This window comes from Anabrus simplex, chromosome 1 (assembly GCF_040414725.1).
Source record: "Anabrus simplex isolate iqAnaSimp1 chromosome 1, ASM4041472v1, whole genome shotgun sequence".
In the NCBI taxonomy this organism is placed as follows: Eukaryota; Metazoa; Arthropoda; class Insecta; order Orthoptera; family Tettigoniidae; genus Anabrus; species Anabrus simplex.
In genome coordinates this window covers 1,662,474,926-1,662,496,666 of record NC_090265.1, presented here as the reverse complement: position 1 = coordinate 1,662,496,666, position 21,741 = coordinate 1,662,474,926, and the positions used below count along the sequence as shown (strand labels likewise).

The window sequence follows — 21,741 nt, the reverse complement described above, 5'->3', positions numbered from 1 at the left end:
ATGTATATATATTTAAATGTCAACCTTCTGAAAGAAAACATCGGTAACTTCAATGACTAGGCATTCGTTCGTAATTATAACACTAGAAGTAAGCATGATCTGGACACTCCTTATGTTAGATTAAACAAAACTCTAAATAGCTACAGGTATATGCAACTGAAAATAATAAGAAGCTTCCATCTAATGTGAAGGAATTAAATCCAAATGGTTTTCTATTTGTGAAAAAGGGTGGTTAAAAATAAAAGCATTAACTGATTGAATTTCTAACTTGTGATATAAACGATGCGAAGTAATCGAGATTTTTCATGTCTTTAATTACTGGTTTTTTACTTTGCGTTACTTAAATGATTGTTGGCAATGCATCTTGCATTTTTATGCTTAATGGCTACCGTTACTCGTATGCATTACTATTACTACTATTCAGTATTCCGGAGTTAGTGGGTTCGGATCCCATTGTCGGAAGCCGAAAATGGCTATCCGTGCTTTCCCATGTTCACACCTGGCAAATGTTGGGGTTGTACCTTAATTAAGGCCACCCTGCTTCCTTGCTACTCCTGATCCTTTCCTGTCCCATAGTCGCCATAAGACCTGTCTGTGTCGGTGCGAAATAAAGCAACTTGTAAAAAAAATATATTTCTACTACTAACCCATGCTATGTACACAGATATTTGCAGTTCCTCTCTAATGCTTTCAAAGTAAGAGGGAAATTCAGTTTTTAATTGTCCGTCAATTCAGTCTGTCTGTCTGTACGCGCATCACAAAAAAATGGCCTCACTCAATATAAAGAAAATCGGTATGTTAAGTCGGGTAATAAGGTACTACACTTTCATCATCATCATCATCTAAAGGCTAAGCCTTGTCGCCGCAGCCATAAAGGTCTATCTTGAGCCAGTGTTTTCAACTCAGCATAGGTCTTGCAGCTAATCCTCAGAAGCAGGTTTTTGAAGTAAGACACTCTGGGTCTTCCTTTAGTGATGACCGTGCCAGCTGGCCGTGCGGTTAGGAGCGCGCGGCTGTGAGTTGCATCCGGGAGATAGTGCGTTCGAATCCCACTGTCGGCAGCCCTGAAGATGGTTTTCCGTGGTTTCCCATTTTCACACCAGGCAAGTGCTGGGGCTGTACCTTAATTAAGGCCACGGCCGCTTCCTTCTCACTCCCAGGCCTTTCCTATCCCATCGTCGCCATAAGACCTATCTGTGTCGGTGCGACGTAAAGCGACTAGCAAAAAAAAGAAAAGAAAAAAGTTGGTCCTTAGGTATTTTCTTTTACTTTTTGTCAGTTGTCGCAGAATGTGACCAAAAAATTTTATTTTCTGTTTTACGTTTCAATTACTAGACTCCGTTTTCCTCCTCCCTCTCTCTAAGGACTTCGATATTTAATGTCTGACCTGGTATATCCTGCGACAGTAATTGAGTCGACCGTACAGCCAGCGTCTCAACGATGAGTATTGGGCGGCGGTAAATAACCCAGCCACGTGAGGGAACCAACGGCTTCGGGCGGAGGAGTCCTCTTAGTGGGGCGGTGAACCCTTTGTGGAGGAAATGCCACTGGAATTCATAACTGCAAGCGTCTGACCCATAGTGGGTGGCTTGTAGGCAGCGTGCCGGGCTGAGTGGCTCAGACAGTTGAGGCGCTAGCCTTCTGACCGCAATTTTTGGGGTTCAGTCCGGTGGTATTTGAAGGTTCTCAGAAACGTCAATTTCGTGTCAGTATATTTACTGGCACGTAAAAGAACTCCTGCGGGACAAAATTCCGACATCTCGGCGTCTCTGAAAACCGTCAAAGGTAGTTAGTGGGACCTATAAACAATAACATTATTACTGTATTTGTGGGCAGCATCTGTTCTCCAGGTTAGGGGCGGCTGTTAACCTAATGTGCAGAAGGCAACGGGAAACAGCTGCACAAGCAAATTCCTAAGATGAGCAGTAATGGATAGAAGCTTGAGCGAAACTACACTTTAGGCTATAAATATTTCTTTCGCACTGAATAAAATGGTAGTTTTTGTGGACGGCCTAAAATTTAAGTCTAGAATATGTATACTGTATGTTATTAGTGGTCCTGTCGATACGTAGCACGTAACAAAAGTTACATGGAATACAATTTACGATCATTTATGTCATACAGTTTAACCGTGCCGGTTATGATAAAGGAAATATTCATTGAATTTAGATTTTTGTTGCTTAGTCCATATCAAGGCTGAGTATCGCTGGCATGGGAATCTTGTTTCATCGTGTTAACTGGCGATAGTGGTGTTTGTCGTGATTATCTTAAGGTGAAAATCCGCGTGGTCATCAGCCCATATAGACAAGGAAAATTGTGAACATGATTGAAGAATAAAACAAGACGGAGTCGTGGAAGGAGGAAGATGTAGGCTGCTCCCTTTTCATCAGATGTTCTAATATCACAGAGTCGGAAGAAATCCAAATACGAAGGTCTACAATATCGAAAGCCCATAAATTTGATCAACAGTAACATTACATTCACTACTGTTTGTTGTACCATACGTTGTCTCTTCTGCGGCCACTCATCTCCGATAGATATGACTACAACTTTGTCCCAAGTAGAAGAGCCTACCTGATTATTAGCGGGAAGTAGCTGGGCAGTAGGATAGTTTCATTTTCTTGAGCGTTTCATTCCTCTGGTTCATGTATGTCCTGATAGCTACTGGTACGTGACACACCGGTTCATCATAGTATGGCTGCTCTGAGGCGCTGATACAAATTAGGAGTGTTGCACACTTAATGGAAAACGGAAGAGCTGCTGTCTGTGGCCGAGTGATGCCAGGTCTGGAAATTGGCACTGCTACAACGCCATCGTACTATTGTTCGTGAAAACTGAGAAAGGCGGTTGTATTCTGATAAGAATACTGACGACATTGTAATGACCAGAACTAGGATTTTGATGACGTCAACTTACAATTGAGTTAGAACAGACATTGCTCGCTTGTACTTAAATTCCGATCATAGTTCCCACATTGTAGAAATGCTCATTTAGTAGGTCATTTTCCATTTTTGCTATTTTGAATTTTAGGTAATTTTCTAAATTTATAGCCATTATTTGGTCATTTCATGGCATTTATTAGACTATTTTATATTTTTCGGGTCATTTTCTTACATGTTTGAGGGTTATGAAGCATTTACGCGTGCGGTATTGCATATTACCGCAACTCTAAGTGAGGATGACTACGGAGACTTGAGAATCTTCACAACGCTTTGTCAATCTGGGGACCAAAGAAACTTTGCTCACCACATAGTTCTTTGGAAATGTCTACATTCCAGGAGAGACACCTCCAATCGGAGAAGTATTCCTCGTGAACAGTCGAGATTTTCTTCTGAATACGCGGAGCAAAGTTCTCTCGAAAGGCAAAGAATTTCACCTTGTTTTCTTGACATGGTAAAAGCCCGAAAGCTTATTGTGTCTATAATCTAAATATAGGCTATACCAACTCGATTAGTAAATTGATTGGAAAATTTATCTTAAAATGTATGTCATTCTTAAAGTTTTCGTATCATTTTACTGGATTTTTGCCGTCATTTTATAGATCATTTTTAAACATTTTAGCTATACCTACTGTATATCGAGTTCAGCTTAATATTTGTCCGTGTCTGTTACAGCGCCACGGGAAAATGGATGAGTGAATTTTAATGAAACTTGGTGTTTCAGTTTATAATAAGGTCGAGTAGGATCTTAGCTATAAGCTGTCCAAAATATTTCACCAGGTGCAGATGCTTCAGAATGGGCCTACAGCATAAAACTCTGTGTATCTCAGGCGGTTGGTTTTACACGAAAATAGCTTATGGCGAATTTTTGTTCTATACCTTTTTCTGGTACAGTGAAAATGAAGCAGTGAAACTTTAAGTCCAAGTGACGGTAACTAACTCGATATAGACTGGAAAGAAAGTTGCTGTGGACACTGATCTGACAACAATTTTAAAATATAGAGCAACTAATGGGAGTCGTGACTAATATTTTGAACTTCTAAACTTTACCACTTAACAAAACCAAATTTTAAACGTAAGCACATATTAATAAGATATAGACCCACAAAGAATTGGCTGCAAAGTTATTGACAAATAATATTCATGTTTATATATTGCGTAAAAAATGCTCCTTGCGGCACAGTTTTCAATTCTTTGGCTATAATTAGGCAGACTTGTAAAAAATACCCATATATTTAAGAACAACTCCGAGTGTTTCAGTCAGGTATAAACTATTGGAGATATAATTGTTTTAGTTTTTTCGTTATTCATAAATGAGCAATAAAACTGGTTTCGTGCTCTTTCAGGAGTAAAAATGTGAAGGTCTTTCCTTCGAGAAACATTTAGACAAGATTTCTAGTAAAGGGTTTAAATTACTTGGCTTTCCGAAAATAAACTGTGCCGAATTTGTTTCTCCACGTGGAAAGATGTGGGTTCGATTCACCGTCAAGAATTCGAAGAGTTTAAGAGACGAGATCTCCACTGCTGGAATCTCACATGGTCCTGAGGTTCACACTGCGTACACAAAGAATGACTACCAGGTTAATTCCTGGAGGTAAAGGTGGATGGACATAACGCTGACCTCTCTATCTCACTAAGTGTGAATACTTTACCTTCCACCCCTCCAAGGGCCTCTATAGCCTATGTGGAGATAGCTTTGCTTTGCTGTTTGTAAAATTATTGAAAAATACAACTGCGTAATGTGGCTTCAGTTTGACTGTTACCCTACGGGACCAAACAACAAGGGTATCAACACAAGAAAATTAAATGGAAATTCAGTAACTAACCGCTGGGTTCCGTGGCTGAAATCCCGGTCATTCCATGATAGATTTGTGCTGGACAAAGTGGAAGCGGGACAGGTTTTTGTCCGGGTACTACGGTTTTCCCTGTCATACTTCATTCCAGGAACAGTCTCCAGTACCATTTCATCTGCCATTCATTAACCACTGTCCCAGAGGAGTGCGACAGACTTCGGCAGCCCGCACAATTTCTATCCTCGCCGCTAGACGGGGGCTTCACTCCATTCCTAACCCGGTCGAATGACTGGAAACAGGCTGCGGATTTCATTTTTCATTTCAGGATATAGTTATACTATATGTAAATAATCCTTTCAGACACTGAGTCCATTTTAATGTAAACATTTCTTCTATATTTCTCCTCTAAACCTTCACCTTATCTAACTAATTTTTAAATAGCTTACAGCCTAATTACTCATGGATTTCTCTGCTTTGGTTAACATAGGACCATGAAATATAATATAGCGAAAATAAAAGTATAAGTGATGAATACTTTGCATGGCATGCATCAGGTAAAAAATCGATGGTTTCCTTACACAATGAGTAAAAGAAGTCATTCAATATTCTTCAACAGATATTTGGACATAATATCGTCGCTTCTATGCCAAAACTGCGAGTGTTACAATGCTCTTTCTATCCATTATTTTCCTTAAGACTGGTCACGCCTCTCAGCCACATATGAATATACAGTTCATCAGAACAATTTTCGTTGAATTCATTTCCTATGCGCGTGTGTAAAGAAAAATGAAACTTAACACATCATACTCTAGGAGCGGGTAAATACGTCATGCAAATATACATTCCTACAGTACGGTACAGTAAGATTCATTTTCTTTAAATTCGCGCATAGGAAAATTACTTCAATTAAAATTGTTCTGAGGGACTGCATATCAATATGTGGCTTGGAGGCGTGACCAGCCCTAAGGAAAATAATAGATAGGAAGAGTATTGTCACATTTGCGGTTTTGGCATAGGAGCGAAGATATCTCTTGATTTGGTTATGAGGGCATTTAGAGGTTGTAGCAGCGATGTAAGGGGGAGCGCGTTTTATGTCCCTCCTAAGACCCCAATTAGAGTATGGTTCCAATGCATAGGACCCTTCCGAGGACTGCTTAATTCGAGAACTGGAAAAGATCTAAAGGAAAGCAACATGATTTATTCTGGATGATTTCCGACAAACCAGTTGTGTTGCGAACTTTGGGCTAGGAAGACTTGGGAGTAATGAGCTGCTCGACTGTCGAAAATCACCCAAAAACAAATCATGCTGCTTTCGTATCGAGTAACCATGGTGTGGGTCCCATACGCTGGAACCATATCTAATTGAGGTCTTACCAGAGACTTATACGCCCTCTCCTTTACATCCTCACAATAACTCTTAAATACCCTCATTGCCATATGAAGTGGTCTGCAACCTTTATTTACAACCTCATTAATGTGATGATCTTTCTTTATATTAGCACCTTGGCATTTACAATGATTCCAGTGAGGTCGTTTCATCCCACCAACACAGTAATTGAAGTGAGCATTAAAACTGAGAGTACTTTTCTTGTTTGTTAGTGGTTTAACGGCGACGCAAGTATGGAATAGGTTTAGGATTAGAAAGGTAACGACCGTAGCATTAATTAAGGTACAGCACCATCATTTGCCTGATGTGGAAATGGAAAAACACGCAAAACCGTCTTCAGGGCTGCCGACAGTGGGATCCGAACTGAACTCACCATCTCCCGAATGCAAGCTCAAAATAGGACTTTTCCTCGTGGTGAAACAACCTGACATTTCCGTCTTAGATGCTGCGTGATTTTCGCAAATATACAAAGGAGTTCACTTTCCCGTGTGTACCAAATCTTTGAATTCATTGCAGTCCACAGATTCTTATTTTTCGCAACACCCGTTGGTGCAACATATTCATGACATAGCCAAATTATGTAATACTGGCTTCTAATCTAAATGGGAAAGAACCGGCGAAATAACTGGTGATATTATCTCGATACCATTCTTCAACTCGTCATTCTTAAGTGGGCGAGAGTAGGCTTGTTTCTAACATTTCCATGTATATTTTGATGTACAGTACTTTTGTATTTCTATATTGGGTAAGTCAGCCGCGCCTGACGTTTCTGCATTTAGGCATCCCATCGAACGTCAGTGGGGTGATGGTCGATTTTCCTTAGCCTATACCAAGATACAGTCGCCTTTAAAGCACTTACTGCGTCATCAGACTTTTGCAAAAAAAAAAATGTATGCGACAGGTATTTACATAATACATCAAAGTGCCATACGGTTACGTAAAATGTACGTGCCAATTATGAGCTTTCGATTGGTTACTGTACCATTCTGTAGCAATGTATATTTGCATGACATATTTACCCGCTCCTAGAGTATGATGTATTTAAGGTTCATTTTCTTTTACACACGCGCATACGAAAATGAACTCAACGAAAATTGTTCTGATGGACTGTACCGAATATCAATATGTGGCTGGGAGGCGTGACCAGTCTTAAGGAAAATAATGGATAGGAAGAGCATTGTCACATTCGCGGTTTTGACATAGGAGCGACGATATGTAATCTTCATTTACTTCCTCGTTAATGTGATTAGCCCGACGAAATTTGTTTCATTATATTAACATCTAGGTATTTACAGTGATCCCCATGACGTAATTTAACTCCAACACAGTAATTAAAACTGCAAGGTAGGGGCCGATAACCTTAATGTGAGACCCCTTTAAACAGCAAGCATCATCATCATCATCATAAAAACTGCAAGGACTTTTCCTCTGGTGAAACTTATTTTTCACCCCATTGTCTGTTGTCCATCTGAAGTTTGTCAAGGACCTTTTTGCAGTTTCTTTACCAATAAATAAAATACAAATTGATATTCTCTATTTTCTTTGGTGAGTGTTATTTATGTCCGCCTCTGTGGTGTAGTGGTTAGTGTGATTAGCTGCCAGCCCCGGAGGCCTGGGTTCGATTCCCGGCTCTGCCACGAAATTTGACAAGTGGTACGAGGGCTGTAACGGAGTCCACTCAGCCTCGGGAGTTCAAATGAGTAGAGTGTTATTCATTCCTCTGCTAATATAAGAGATTTTGTACCGGTACTTAACGATATTATACATAACGTACGGCGAAACTTTCAAGACGCATTCCTCACGCGGAGAAAAATAAATATGTTATATGGTCATGGGTCCGAAAACGCTTCATTTCCATGTTAGAACCCATTTTCTAGAATTCTAACATAGTGCATTGAACATGGGAAAAACGCAGGAACAGAACGTGACAGCATATCACATGAAACTCTTTCTTACGTGAAATATTCAACATGGCCTCCGTTACCATTGATACATCCATCAACCCGCCATCAGCGCATCCGGGATTCAATGTTCATACGTTCGTACGTTATTTACAGAAAATACCGACAAATCCACTGATCTCAAGTTTGCAAACAAACTGCAGTTCAAAGCAATGGCGTCGCGTGCTTAAAATCTTTTGAGTGTGTGCACAGAGCAAACAGTAGATTACGAAAACTACCGTATGTATAAGTTTCCGTTTTATGATGATCATCCACGATACAGTGGTTCCAACAAAGAAATATAGAAAAAACATCTCTAAGGAATATGTGATTGGTAAGTGCAGAAAATAAGGAATCATTTAACACATAACATGTCAGTGTATCTCGCACAATGATGATCATAAAAATGTAGCTAAATTTCAGCATAAGGGAATGGCAAAAGTCACTATCTTACATGTTTCATGGTGTCTGATATAGGGTAAGACTTCCCCGTGACTGAATTTTCACAAAACATGACCAAGGGTTTCTATCTCATTGCGACAACTGGTATTGTCCGCCACCACGTAGCTGTCATTTTCAAGACATCTCGCCATTTAATTATTTTTGGTTAATGTTTGTACACAGTTCCTACGCTCATCTAAAAGAAGAAAATTATTGTTTAGGAATGGTAAATTTCGAATTATCATCGAGTCTATGAAAGAAATAAAGTGCCGGTAGTAAAGAATGAAAAAAATTATATGCTGTAGTTTCCGTGGTCGTTAAATCACCATTAAGATAGTCTTGCAGAACACTTCCATGATCCTCCCCCTATGCACTTTTCTTGGCACATAACAATAGAACGCGACCTGGCTGTGGCCCAATAGCAATACAAAAAGACTGATTGCCATTTCGCTCATTCGCTAATGAACCAAGTCATGTTTCACAATGGGGCGAAATTTACCAGGCCATTATCATGATACGCTTCCCACTTGCTGAAGCTTAATTTTAGTATCGCACTCAATTCACAAACAAAAGAAAAACGTTCCCATCCACGAACATTTAAGACCCAGATTTAATATTCGTAGTCCACTTCACTCAAGCCTCATTCCACCGGTTAAATTCTTCTGAACTAAAACAAAACACTAATTCAAGGCAAAATGACTGTATAAGGTTATAGATATTTCAAGACACGTGACTACCGCCTTTTGTTTGCAATATTATGAGTTTAAAACTTACAAATTGAGACTTTATCGAACATCTCAAATAATAAAACCATTAGAACGAGAAAAGGCAAAAACTGTTAATATTTGCTTTTACATACAAGCATACATACACATCTACACAATAGACTGTTATTCCCTTCAGCGGTCAGTCTCCAAGCCTCTGTGAATGTACTAAACGCCCCCACAATTCTCTATTTATGACTACAAGTAGAAAATTAATTTAGTTCTATAGGAAATGTCCAATTTCTACGTTAATATTAGTTGTATCCAGACCGAGTGAGTGGCTGTGCGGTTTGGGCCACGTACGGTAGCTGTCAGCTTGCATTCGGAAGATAGTGTATTCGAACCTCACTGATGGATTTCCATTGTTTCCCATTTTCACATGAATCAAATGTTGGGGCTGTCATGGTCGATGGGGCTGTCACTGTCGATTCCTTCCCACTCCTAGCTTGTTCCTCGCCATAAAACAATACTTGTCGGAGCAACGGAAAGGAAAATTATATATATATTTTTTAAATGTTGTATCGAAAAATCTGCACATGATAACATTTTTAAATATACAGGTTAAGTCACCTAACATTACCATTGCCAATATTTCTTAAACAACACGGAATTCGGTTCAAAAGTTCTTAGGTTCGATTCCCAGTCGAGCCTGAGACTTTAGTCGTGTTAGGTTAATTCTTCTGACTCGGGGACTAGGTTTACTAGTTTGCCTTAATAGACATCTCTTTATACAAGCACAACACACCAAACTGCCAACCACTATAGAAACACCCAATAATGAATACTGCCCTCCACATAGGATTGGCGTCAAGAAGGCATAAAACTCCGCCAAATCCACATGTATTGCCTACCACAAACAATTAGGGAAAGGTCAGAAAGAAGAAGAAAAACATATTAATAAATAATAATGTTACTTGTTTAACTTTTTTCATTTACTACAGTATATATATGTTCTGAGAGATGCTGGCGTGTTTGAATATTGTCTTGTAGAAGTTCTTTGATGTGCCAGAAACTAACGACTTGGAGCTGTCGCATTTAAATACCCTCAGTTATCACCGACTTCCGTCAGGGTCGAACCTACTTTCTTGGAAAAAAAAAGAGTGAAACGACACATTGTTCATGTTATTATTATTATTGTTATTATTTAGGGGCCGATGACCTAGTTGTTAGGCCCTTTAAACAATAAACGTTGTTGTTGTTTTCAGTCTATTATTATTATTATATTATCAATAAGAAATATTTTTATGTAAAATGTTGTTAATTTTATTTACAAATTAAGAGGGTACAGATCTATCGTCTATATTGGAATATACTAGGCCTATACGAGCTTTGTCCCGTCCTTGTACGAAAAATTCAATTTCGCCTATATTAGCCAATTATTTTTATATTTTTATATGTCCCCCCGTCGCTCCCATCCCCCTTCTTCTTTTTTTTTTTTTTTGAAAATAAAATAAAGCCTATGTTACTCACTGGCAATGTAGCTTTCTGTAGGTGAAGTAATTTTTAAAATCGGTTCAGTAGTTTTTGAGTTTATCCGTTACAAACAAATATACAAGTTTTACCTCTTTATAATATTAGTATAGATTTGTGTGCTACTTGAGTCGCGAATCTATTTTATTTCAATATGGAATTATATTCTCCGTCCGACTCATTGGCTGAATGGTCAGCGTTGAGACCTTAGGTTCAGAGAGACCCGGGTTCGATTCCCGGCCGGGTCGAGGATTTTAATCGCATCTGATTAATTCCTCTGGCTCGGGGACTGGGTGTTTGTGTTTGTCCCACCAATTTCCTCTTCATATTCAGACAACGCACTACACTGCCAACCACCACTGAAACACGCAATAGTGATTACACCCCTCCTTATTCAGTTGGCGTCATGAAGGGCATCCGGCCATAAAACAGGGCTAAATTCACTTGTGCGACACAGTTCGCACCCGCGACCCCACAGATGTGGGAACAGTGGTAGTAGAAGAAGAAGAAATAGAATAATATTCACCACTTCAAGTTCCGTATTGCAATTTTAAAATAACTGTACTGAAATTTAAAATTTTACTCGTCGTGAAAAACAATGTCTGTAAAGTTGCTAATTTCTCCGATCAAGCAGGAGCTGAAGGAGCCGGAATCCACCCTGGCTTTAAAGAATATAAGAAACAATTAAACAGCACATGCTTCCCCTAGTGCACCATCACTGCATTGTCCTATATCATGGGAGGATTGTAGTGGTGTCTCAACGGCGTACTAGACGCCAACGTCTTGGAAAGGTGTAGCATTGCAGCTGATGAACCCACTGCTACACTGGGGCGAAACGCTGGTAATTTCACGATTGAAAAGGGCTAAAGAGCTTAAATGTTTTTTAATATTATTCCTGTGTCCGGCTCCATGGCTAAATGGTTAGCGTGCTGGCCTTTGGTCACAGGGGACCCGGGTTCGATTCCCGGCAGGGTCGCGAATTTTAACGATCATTGGTTAATTTCGCTGGCACGGGGGCTGGGTGTATGTGTCGTCTTCACCATCATTTCGTCCTCATCACGACGCGCAGGTCGCCTACGGGAGTAAAATCAAAAGACCTGCATCTGGCGAGCCGAACTTGTCCTCGGACACTCCGGGGACTAAAAGCCATACATGATTTCATTTCATTATTCCTGTTTCTATAATTAATGCGTTGTACCACTACAATCAAACACCACTGATCTGCATTTAGGACTGTAACTGAGGTGGCAGATTCTTTATCAGTTGTTTACCTAGTCGTGTCTTAAATGATTTCAGAATAGTTGGAAATTTTATTATTTCAATCCCTAACTCCTCTCCTATAAATGAGTATTTGCTTTGTGACCTTTCCTGATCGCGACCATGAGAAGTGAAGTGGAAACGGTCACAAAGTCACTTGTAGGATTCCTGAGAGTAAATTTTGTCCTCTTGAATTCCAACTTTAGCTTCTTTTTATGATCTCTCCACCTTTTAAAAACTCCACTAAAGCTTATTCGTCTACTAATGTCATTTCAAGCCATCTTCCACTGACAGCACGAAACATTCCGCTTAGTCGAACTATTCGTCTCCTTATTTCCAAGTCTTCCCAGCCTAACGTTTGCAACTTTTTCGTAACAGTACTCTTTTGTCGGAAATCACCCAGAACATGTGCTGCTTTCCTTTGAGTCGTCCCCAGAGTTATTATTACGGTCTACCACAACTCTCAGGTACGTTTATTCGCATCTTCCTTCCCAGACTTGTTTACGAATAAAGATGTAAACCTACTCCGTGCCTATACTTCTTAATAATATGGAAATTCACAAATGACATGGGGTAAATAAAACTGTCAGTACCGAAAAATATTGACAGTAATACTGATCGTGTGTGGACTGGAATGATGGAATGAAGGCCACTACTGAAGCAGATCCGGATTTCCTGATCTGCGGGCGTCAGTACTGTACAGTACAATGGTGGGGATACTGGCCGTTATACTGACCGGATGAGGGCGTTCGTCATTATTTCTGTCAGCATTAACGGAGCAGCGATGGAAATGTCCCATTTCCCCACATTATTTTAATTGAATTCTATTGCTTTTGTTTGACTTATTATTAAAATATTTTCTTGAGTTTAGCTATTTACTCCCTTTTAAAATATTTTAATAGGCTAAATTTTGTAAAATATTGATGAATACTTTACTATTTCCAACAGGTGGCACCGTAATCAATTACATGCGTTTCTCACCAAGGCCAAGTAGAAGTGGTTGTGAAACCGCCAAGTAGGCCTATTGCAAAGTTTATCGAGCTATATGAAACGCTGCCAGAATAAACGTAACACAATACTTCACAATAATATGTTTCCACAACTGCTGTACTGATGGAAACTGGTGACATTATAGCGGAAAACTTCAAATCTTCAAAATTTCTACCAGTTGCAAGATACCGGTACGGCTAATCTCTGCCACCGATAAACAGGTCCGCATGTTTCCATATTGCCTTATTAGAACAGATTACCAATCCTAGTAATTTCGCAAAAGTATCCTCACTCATTCGGAGATAGTTCTGATAATATTCTGCTTCAGTATATTGTATTTCCCTCAGCAACTTCATATGAGAATGCTCTTCTCTTTTCCTAAGCCAATTGACGTTTAACACTGCGTTTCGTGCAGATTGCTAATATGATAGCTACACATGCCCGTCATTTACGATCCATTTTGATCAAATACCGCAATTCCATGCTATAAATCTCATTCCGTATTGACGGTTATTGACTTTTTATTTGTAAAGTGAGAATGCCGCAATTGTAAGCAAGTGCACTAATACTGACCAAAATATTGACAGTAATAATGATCGTGTAATGTCGCTACAATATTGATGCGTGCTGTCAGTATTATTGACTCAGTATTAGTGATCAGTATTACTACTGGCCGTGTAGGGTCTTCTTTAAGGTTCACTGCTTCTTAGACGAACTTGGCGATCACGAGGCCCGAGAGTTGTCCGCCATTGTTTGTCCGGCTCCATGGCTAAATGGTTAGCGTGCTAGCCTTTGGTCGAGAGGGTGCGGGGTTCGATTTCCGGCCCGGGTCGGGGATTTTAACCTTAATTGATTAATTCCAGTGGCTCGAGGGCTGGGTTTCTGTGGCGTATTCAGCATTAGAAATCATCCTAGGTGGGGCCCTCATCTTCACAGACATGCAGGTCGCCTAATAGGCCGTCGACGAGGTAAAGACCCGCACCAGGCTTCTCCGGAGGCCATACGCCATTATTATTATTATTATATATATATATATATATATTCGTTTACGGCCATTAGAGACCACGTTAGATAACAATTACATGTTTCTGGAAGCCTTCCTCACAGCCCAGAACTTCAGCATCCTCTCTCTGGCAGCCTGTCTTCTTTCGTCCGTCCACCCACGGTTAAGTTTTGGTTCGTCATGGAATCCCTGAAATCTGTCGATCACTGACCTAAACTTTGTTCGGTTTGAGATGTCTTCCGAATTTAGTCCCACCTGTCTGAGATCCTTTCTCACCTCCCTGAACCATTATTATTATTATTATTATTATTATTATTATTATTATTATTATTATTATTATATATCACGTTCTTCTCCCTCACTTTCTCTGCTTTGTGCCCTCTCCTGATCGCGACCATGAGAAATGAATTGCTAAGAGTAAATTTTGAACACACTTCCCAGTTTTCCTCAAAATGGTGAGTGTATTTCATATTAGGTTTTAAATCCTCCACGTCAGGGTCGTAAATAATTAAATCTATCTCGATACAGTAGACAGCTAATATACTAACCGCTGGCTTGGTGACTAGATTATCCAACGTTTCTGCCTCTTGTCGCCTGTCCCGAGAAAAGTGTGCTCGGAACGCCAAATGTCCCATTTCCCCACATTATTTTAATTGAATTCTATTGCTTTTGTTTGACTTATTATTAAAATATTTTCTTGAGTTTAGCTATTTACTCCTTTTTAATATATTTTAATAGGCTAAATTTTGTAAAATATTGATGAATACTTTACTATTTCCAATAGGTGGCACCATAATCAATTACATGATTCGATATTTGATACCTTAGCGCTTTTCAATTTACCATCATGTGACAATGAGATTATCTTCCAGTTTCCAGATGTTTTCTATTTCGTTCCCCCACCCGGTAAACTAGTGAATCTGCAGTTATGGAATTAAGGTCTATAATCTATATATATAAAATAAGAGTTTTGTCTGTACATTGCTCAGAATTTGAAAAGAATGGTATTTCTGTATCGGTCATGTCCACAGTAACAAGGAAATGCATTTTTTTCTTTTCCGTAATGTCTGTCTGTCTGTCTGTCTGTCTGTCTGTCTGTCTGTCTGTCTGTCTGTCTGTCTGTCTGTCTGTCTGTCTGTCTGTCTGTCTGTCTGTCTGTCTGTCTGTCTGTCTGTCTGTCTGTCTGTCTGTCTGTCTGTCTGTCTGTCTGTCTGTACACGCATCACGAGAAAACGGCTGAAGAGAATTTAATGAAAATCGGAATGTAAAGTCGGGTGATGAATGGCTACAATCTAGGCTATAAATTATTTTATTCACGCCGAGTGAAATGGTAGTTTAGGGGAAGGCCTGAAATTTAATTCTCAAATATTTATGTTATTAGTGGCCGTGTCTTAATGAAAATCGGTATGCAAGATCGGGGTAATAAGTCGATATAATCTAGGCCATAAATAATTGTATTCACGCTGAGAAAACTGGTAGTTTAGGGGAAGACCTAAAATTTAATTCTCAAATATGTATTATATTAGTGGTCGTATCTTCACGAAAATTGGTATGCAAAGTCGGGGAATAAGTCGCTATAATCTAGGCCATCAATAATTTTATTCACTCTGATTGAAATGGTAGTTTAGGGGAAGTCCTAAAATGTAATCTATATATATAAAATAAGAGTTTTGTCTGTACATTGCTCAGAATTTGAAAAGAATGGTATATCTGTATCGGTCATGTCCACAGTAACAAGAAAATGCATTTTTTTAGTTTTCCGTAATTTCTGTCTGTCTGTCTGTCTGTCTGTCTGTCTGTCTGTCTGTCTGTCTGTCTGTCTGTCTGTCTGTCTGTCTGTCTGTCTGTCTGTCTGTCTGTCTGTCTGTCTGTCTGTCTGTCTGTCTGTCTGTCTGTCTGTCTGTCTGTCTGTCTGTCTGTCTGTCTGTCTGTCTGTCTGTCTGTCTGTCTGTCTGTCTGTACACGCATCACGAGAAAACGGCTCAAGAGGATTTAATGAAACTCGGAATGTAAAGTCGGGTGATAAACCGCTACAATCTAGGCTACAAATTATTTAGGGGAAGGCCTGAAATTTAATTCTCAAATATTTATGTTATTAGTGGTCGTATCTTAACGAAAATCGCTAGACAAAGATGGGAAATAAGTCGCTACAATATAGGCTATACACGCTGAGAAAAATGGTAGTTTAGGGGAAGGCCTAATATTTAATTGTCAAATATTTAATTTATTAGTGGTCGTATCTTCACGAAAATTGGTATGAGAAGTCGGGGAATAGGTCGCTATAATCTAGGCTATCAATAATGTTATTCGCACTGTGTGAAATGGTAGTTTAGGGGAAGGCCTGAAATGTAATCTATATATAAAATAGGTGTCTTGCCTGTGCATTGTTCAGCATTTGAAATGAATGATATTTCTGTATCTGTCATGTCCACAGTAACAAGGAAATGCAATTTTTACTTTTCCGTAATTTCTGTCTGTCTATCTGTCTGTCTGTCTGTCTGTCTGTACACGCATCAATAGAAAAGGACTGAAGAGAATTTAATAAAAATCGGTAGGTAATGTCGGGTGATGAACCACTGCAATCTAGGCTATTTTATTCACGTTGAGTGAAATGGTAGTTTAGGGGAAGGCCTGAAATTTAATTCTCAATAAGTAAGTTATTTATGTTATTAGTGGTCATAACGATAAATACTACATAACTAACATAACTTTAGTTATGTCGTAAGTTCGTAGTAGTTATGTAAGAAGTTATTAAATTTCCGATCACTTATGCCTTATACATTGTTACCGTACCTCATATAATCAGAGATATTCATGAATTTGGATTTTTGTTACTAGGTCCATATCAGCGCCGAGTCACGAGAAAGGGGGTAAACAGAATTTAGTGAAAATCGGTATGTAAAGTCTGAGAATAAGGAACTACAGTCTATGATATCAATAATTTTGTAAGACACCCTAATATCACAGAGTCGAAAGAAAACTAATGTGAAGGCCTGCAATATAGAAAGCTCACAAACTTTATCAACAATAACATTACATTGACCATTGTTTGTTGTGATGTGCTTTTTGTCTTCTGTTTCCTCTCATCCCCGATAGATAGGATTACTGCAGCGTACCAAGGTTTTTTTAATTTGCTTGACGTCGCACCGACACAGGTAGGTCTTATGGCGACGATGGGATAGGAAATGAACAGTGGTGTGAAGGAAGCGGCCTTGGCTTTAAGGTACAGCCTGGTGTGACTAGTGTGAAAATGGGAAACCACGGAATACCATCTTCAGGTTTGCCGGCAGTGGGGTTCGAATCCACTAACTCCCGGTTGCAAGCTCACAGCTGCGCGCCCCTAACCACACGGGCAACTCGCCTGGTCGTACCGACTGTAACAGCCTGCCTGTATATTGGCGGGACGTAGCTGGGGAATAAGATAACTTTCTTCTTTAGCATGCCATTCCTCTGGTTCATACATTTTCTCATATATCTGATACGTAACACACTGGTTCATCGTAGCATTCGAGCTATTCAGTCCCTACTCTGAGGCACTGATTGGAATGAGTAGTGTGCATATTTAACGTAATAATGACAGAGGAGTGTTTACGGCAGTCTGCGACCTGGTTATTCCAGCTCTGGAACTTTAGACTCTTAGATCGGCACCGTAGTACTGTTCGTTGAAAGTGAGAAAGTGTGCGGTTTTTCATTTGATCGAGTATTTTATATGATAACATTGCTTTCAATCGCTACATTCCTACTGACGTTTTTGTAATGACCTATGTTGAATTCAGTTAGGAAAACCACCAAGTCAGTCTTTCTGAGAATCCCGTAGCGAAGCACGGGTACATCAGCTAGTTTACTACTAAATACGATACACCCTCTGACAAGGTCTCGCATCCGCGGCTCTTCCGTACGGCTGACATCAAAATCGACTATGAAAATATGATTAATCAGTTGTTGTGTTAAAGCACATGCTGTTGCAGTTCTCTTGGTTTAGTGACAATTTGCAGTTTGGTTAAGTTTGTCACAGGGAGCAAGGACTTGTAAGCTCTTGCCAATTGTATAAGGTTGTCTCTTATTCCAGGGGCTGCCTGGCCGAGGCGGTATAGGCGTGCTCGGTTCGCCCGGAAGGACGTGGGTTCGAATCCCCGTCAGGAAGTCGGAAAATTTAAGAAACGAGATTTCCACTTCCGGAGGTGCATATGGCCCTGATGTTCACTCAGCCTAAACCAAAAATGAGTACCAGGTTAATTCCTGGGGGCAAAGGCAGCTGGGCATAGAGCTAACCACTCTACCCCATCACGTGCCGAGGTTAACAATGGTGGAAGCCTTTACCTTCCACTCCTCCAAGGGCCTTCATGGCCTGTACGGAGGTGACTTCGCTTTTTTGTCTCTTATTCCTGCAGACTCAACCGTTGTGTTCGTAATATATGCACGCGATTCCTAAGCTCCATTTTATTTCCGTCAATTGTTATTCACTAAAGTCAACTTCGGACACTTCAAGAATTACGATTAATTTATAATGTAAAAAATGATGTCAACAATTATTTAAGCGAACTAGCCATGTTGCTATATTGATTGAATGATTGTATAGTATATTCTAGTTAGTGTAAACAATATATCTTAAGTAAAACTGAACACTTGTTGCTCGCGAATATTCTGTAAATGCACGGTAATCACGAAATCAATCAATTAATCACTACTGATATGCATTTAGGGCCGTTACCCAGATGGCAGATTCCCTGTCTGTTGTTTTCTTAGCCTTTTCTGAAATGGTTGCAAAGAAATTGGAAATTTATTGAACATGTCCCTTGGTAAGATATTCCAATCCCTAACTCCCCTTCCTATAAACGAATATTTGCCCCAATTTGCCCTCTTTAATTCCAACTTTATCTTCATATTGTGATCTTTCCTACTTTTAAAGACACCACTCAGACTTATTCGTCTACTAATATCATTCCACGCCATCTCTCCACTGACAGCTCGGAACATACTGCTTAGTCGAGCAGCTCGTCTTTCTCTCAAGTCTTCTCAGCTCAAACTTTGCAACATTTTTGTAACGCAATTCTTTTGTCGGATATCACCCAGAACAAATAGAACTGCTTTTCCTTTGATTTTTTTCCAGTTCTCGAATCAAGTAATCCTGGTGAGGGTCCCAGACACTGGAACCATACTCTACTTGGGGTCTTACCAGAGACTTATACGCCCTCTCCTTTATATCCTTACTACAACCCCTAAACATCCTCATAACCATGTGCAGAGATCTGTACTCCTTTATTTACAATCCCATTTCTGTGATAACCCCAATGAAGATCTTTCCTTACATTAACACCTATGTACTTAAAATGATTATCATAAGGAACGTCTCACCCCATCAACGCAGTAATTAAAACTGAGATGACTTTCCCTATTTGTGAAACTCACAACCTGACTTTTAATCCCGTTTATCATCATATCATCATAAAGTTTATTTGCATGTCCCGTTTCGAAATCTAGTAACCCTATCCTAAAGTATAATCGGTGATCGAACGAGTAAGGTAAATAAGGATTCTAACATATAATGTCTCCTTAAAACAGTTTATCATTTTGTCACCTATTCGGTTAAGTCTCCGCGGCAGCGCGTCGGCCTCTCACCGTTGGGTCCCGTGTTCAAATCCCGGTCACTCCATGTGAGATGTTTCCTGCACAAAGCGGAGGCAAGACAGGTTTTTCTCCGGGTACTCCGGTTTTCCCTGCCATATTTCATTCTAACAACACTCTCCAATATCATTTCATTTCATCTGTCATTCATTAATCATTGTCCCAGAGGAGTGCGACAGGTTTCGGCAGCCGGCACAATTCCTATCCTCGCCGCTAGATGGGGACTTCATTCATTTCATTTCTGACCCGGTCGAATGACTGGAAACAGGCTGGGAATTTTCACTTTCATTTCATCTATTCGGTTCACATGCAGTGAAGAATATCTGAAAGAACACTTACCGAGCTCTGCTAGGATGTCAGCAAAGTTGATGTCGAGATCGAAGTCTTCGGACGAGGATGAGGATGACAGTGGCAGAGCCAAAGAATATTCTCCCACAGGTGAGTGTCCTGATGATCCAGCAGATGACGAGTCGCCGTCCCCAGACACTGGAGGAACACGCAGGAAGCGGTCATCTTCGTGAGCATCCGGTACAGCAGCCTTTTCCCAGCGGAACGCTTCCTTCACTTTCGTCCACTTGGAAACCTTCGCTTTCCCAGTAACACCCTCCACAGACCTTCTTTGTGAGTGCTTCCCTCCACTTTTACTAGTTGTCGCTTGTTCGGTGTCTGTTTTCAACTCGTCGATGCCAACAGATCTACTGCGTTCTCTCTGCTGATTCTGTGACAATGACTGTCTAGTTCTGGAATTTGCAATTGATTTACATTTAGCATTTCGCTTGGTGTAGGAGTCAGTCTTGTTCCCGGAACTACCTTCAGCAAATTCCACTTTAGGCAATCCTGAATGATTTCCATTTTCATTTGTGCGCTTGCTCTGCTTATCACCCGTGTTGATGGAGGAATACCTGTATCTATACCCATATTTTAAGGGCACTTCTCTTTGCTTAGCTTCTTCTTGTAATTGTTTGTGCATCTCCTGAAGGTTTTTCATGTCCTCTAAGTATTGAACTCTTCTCTGAAGCTTGCAGTTCTGTTCTCGTAGTTCTCCAAGTTGCTCCATCAGTTTGCATAGGTTATCTAGGTGGTCTAGACCTACTTTTGGGCCACCTCCAGAGCTTGAAGTGCTCGCATATGTTGATGTAGATCTCATGAGTTGTTTCTGTGGCTCTGTCTTCTTGTTAGCTGCAGCGGCCGCAGGTAGTGACATAAGGTACTCCAGAAACTCATCTTCCTTCTGTAACGCCTCACTTATTAGTTTATTCCTTGCCGATTCACTCTCGGGATATTCAAAGGAATCCTCAGAATTGTTCGGACTTATATTCGATCCCTCTTTGTCACTCTTTGATTTATCACGCTCAGTACTCGAAGAACGCGTTTCTTGGTTGTCACTAGTTTCATGATCCTCTACTCTTTGAAAATTCTTGCTTAATTCTTCTGCCTCTGGAGTTAAACTTACTCGAGTCTCTTTTGGCGATTCGCAACGTGAATTAGAGTCCTCTTCCATATTTACACGGATAATATTATCGGTTTTCTACTATTTCAGATAAGACACTATTATTTGCTCATCTAAAACTTTCAACCATGTAGACATTGTTAATAACCCGATCACTTTAAAGACATGAACACTCGATTGCGGTAAATAAAAACCGCACCGCTACTCCTGAAGCACTTCGTTATCGAATTCTAACACACATAACGATTAATTAACTATTACCTGTAAGAAATTTAATAAGGCCGCGGAAAACACAACGTAAATCTTACACGAAATTCAGAACGGGATAAATGACACAGCGCAATATGCTCGAGAACTGGCACACACCACACCACGACGCTGTAGCGTCGGCTCACGGACTGGCGTCTCCAGATAAATGTTGGCCTCCGTCCCGGTGCTAAAATCAGCTTCCTGTAGCTCACTCTAGTGCAAGCGCTCCCTTCACTCACTTCGGCTCATCAATATCTTCGATAGCACAGGTCGTCCTGCCTTCAAATAAACTTTACTCATAATTACCGGAAACATTTATGAGAAGCATTAATTTATGAATAGTATTACTCTTGAATAAAAAATTTCGTGGTAATTGATTAAAGTTCACAAGCGTTTCACTAATACAGATAGATAGATATTCGAGGGACACTGG

General features: G+C 40.0%; 1 protein-coding gene across 1 annotated transcript in view; it reads right to left on the bottom strand.

Annotated features, from left to right (window-relative positions):
- Positions 1 to 21,444, bottom strand: part of LOC136858667 (serine-rich adhesin for platelets) — a 500,703-nt gene extending 479,259 nt beyond the window's left edge. Inside the window, exon 1 of the mRNA XM_067138381.2 lies at positions 19,949 to 21,444. Coding sequence (XP_066994482.2) covers positions 19,949 to 21,110 — 1,162 coding nt within the window. The 5' untranslated portion in view covers positions 21,111 to 21,444. The remainder of the gene's footprint in view (positions 1 to 19,948) is intronic.
- Between the last annotated feature and the right edge of the window lie 297 nt (positions 21,445 to 21,741).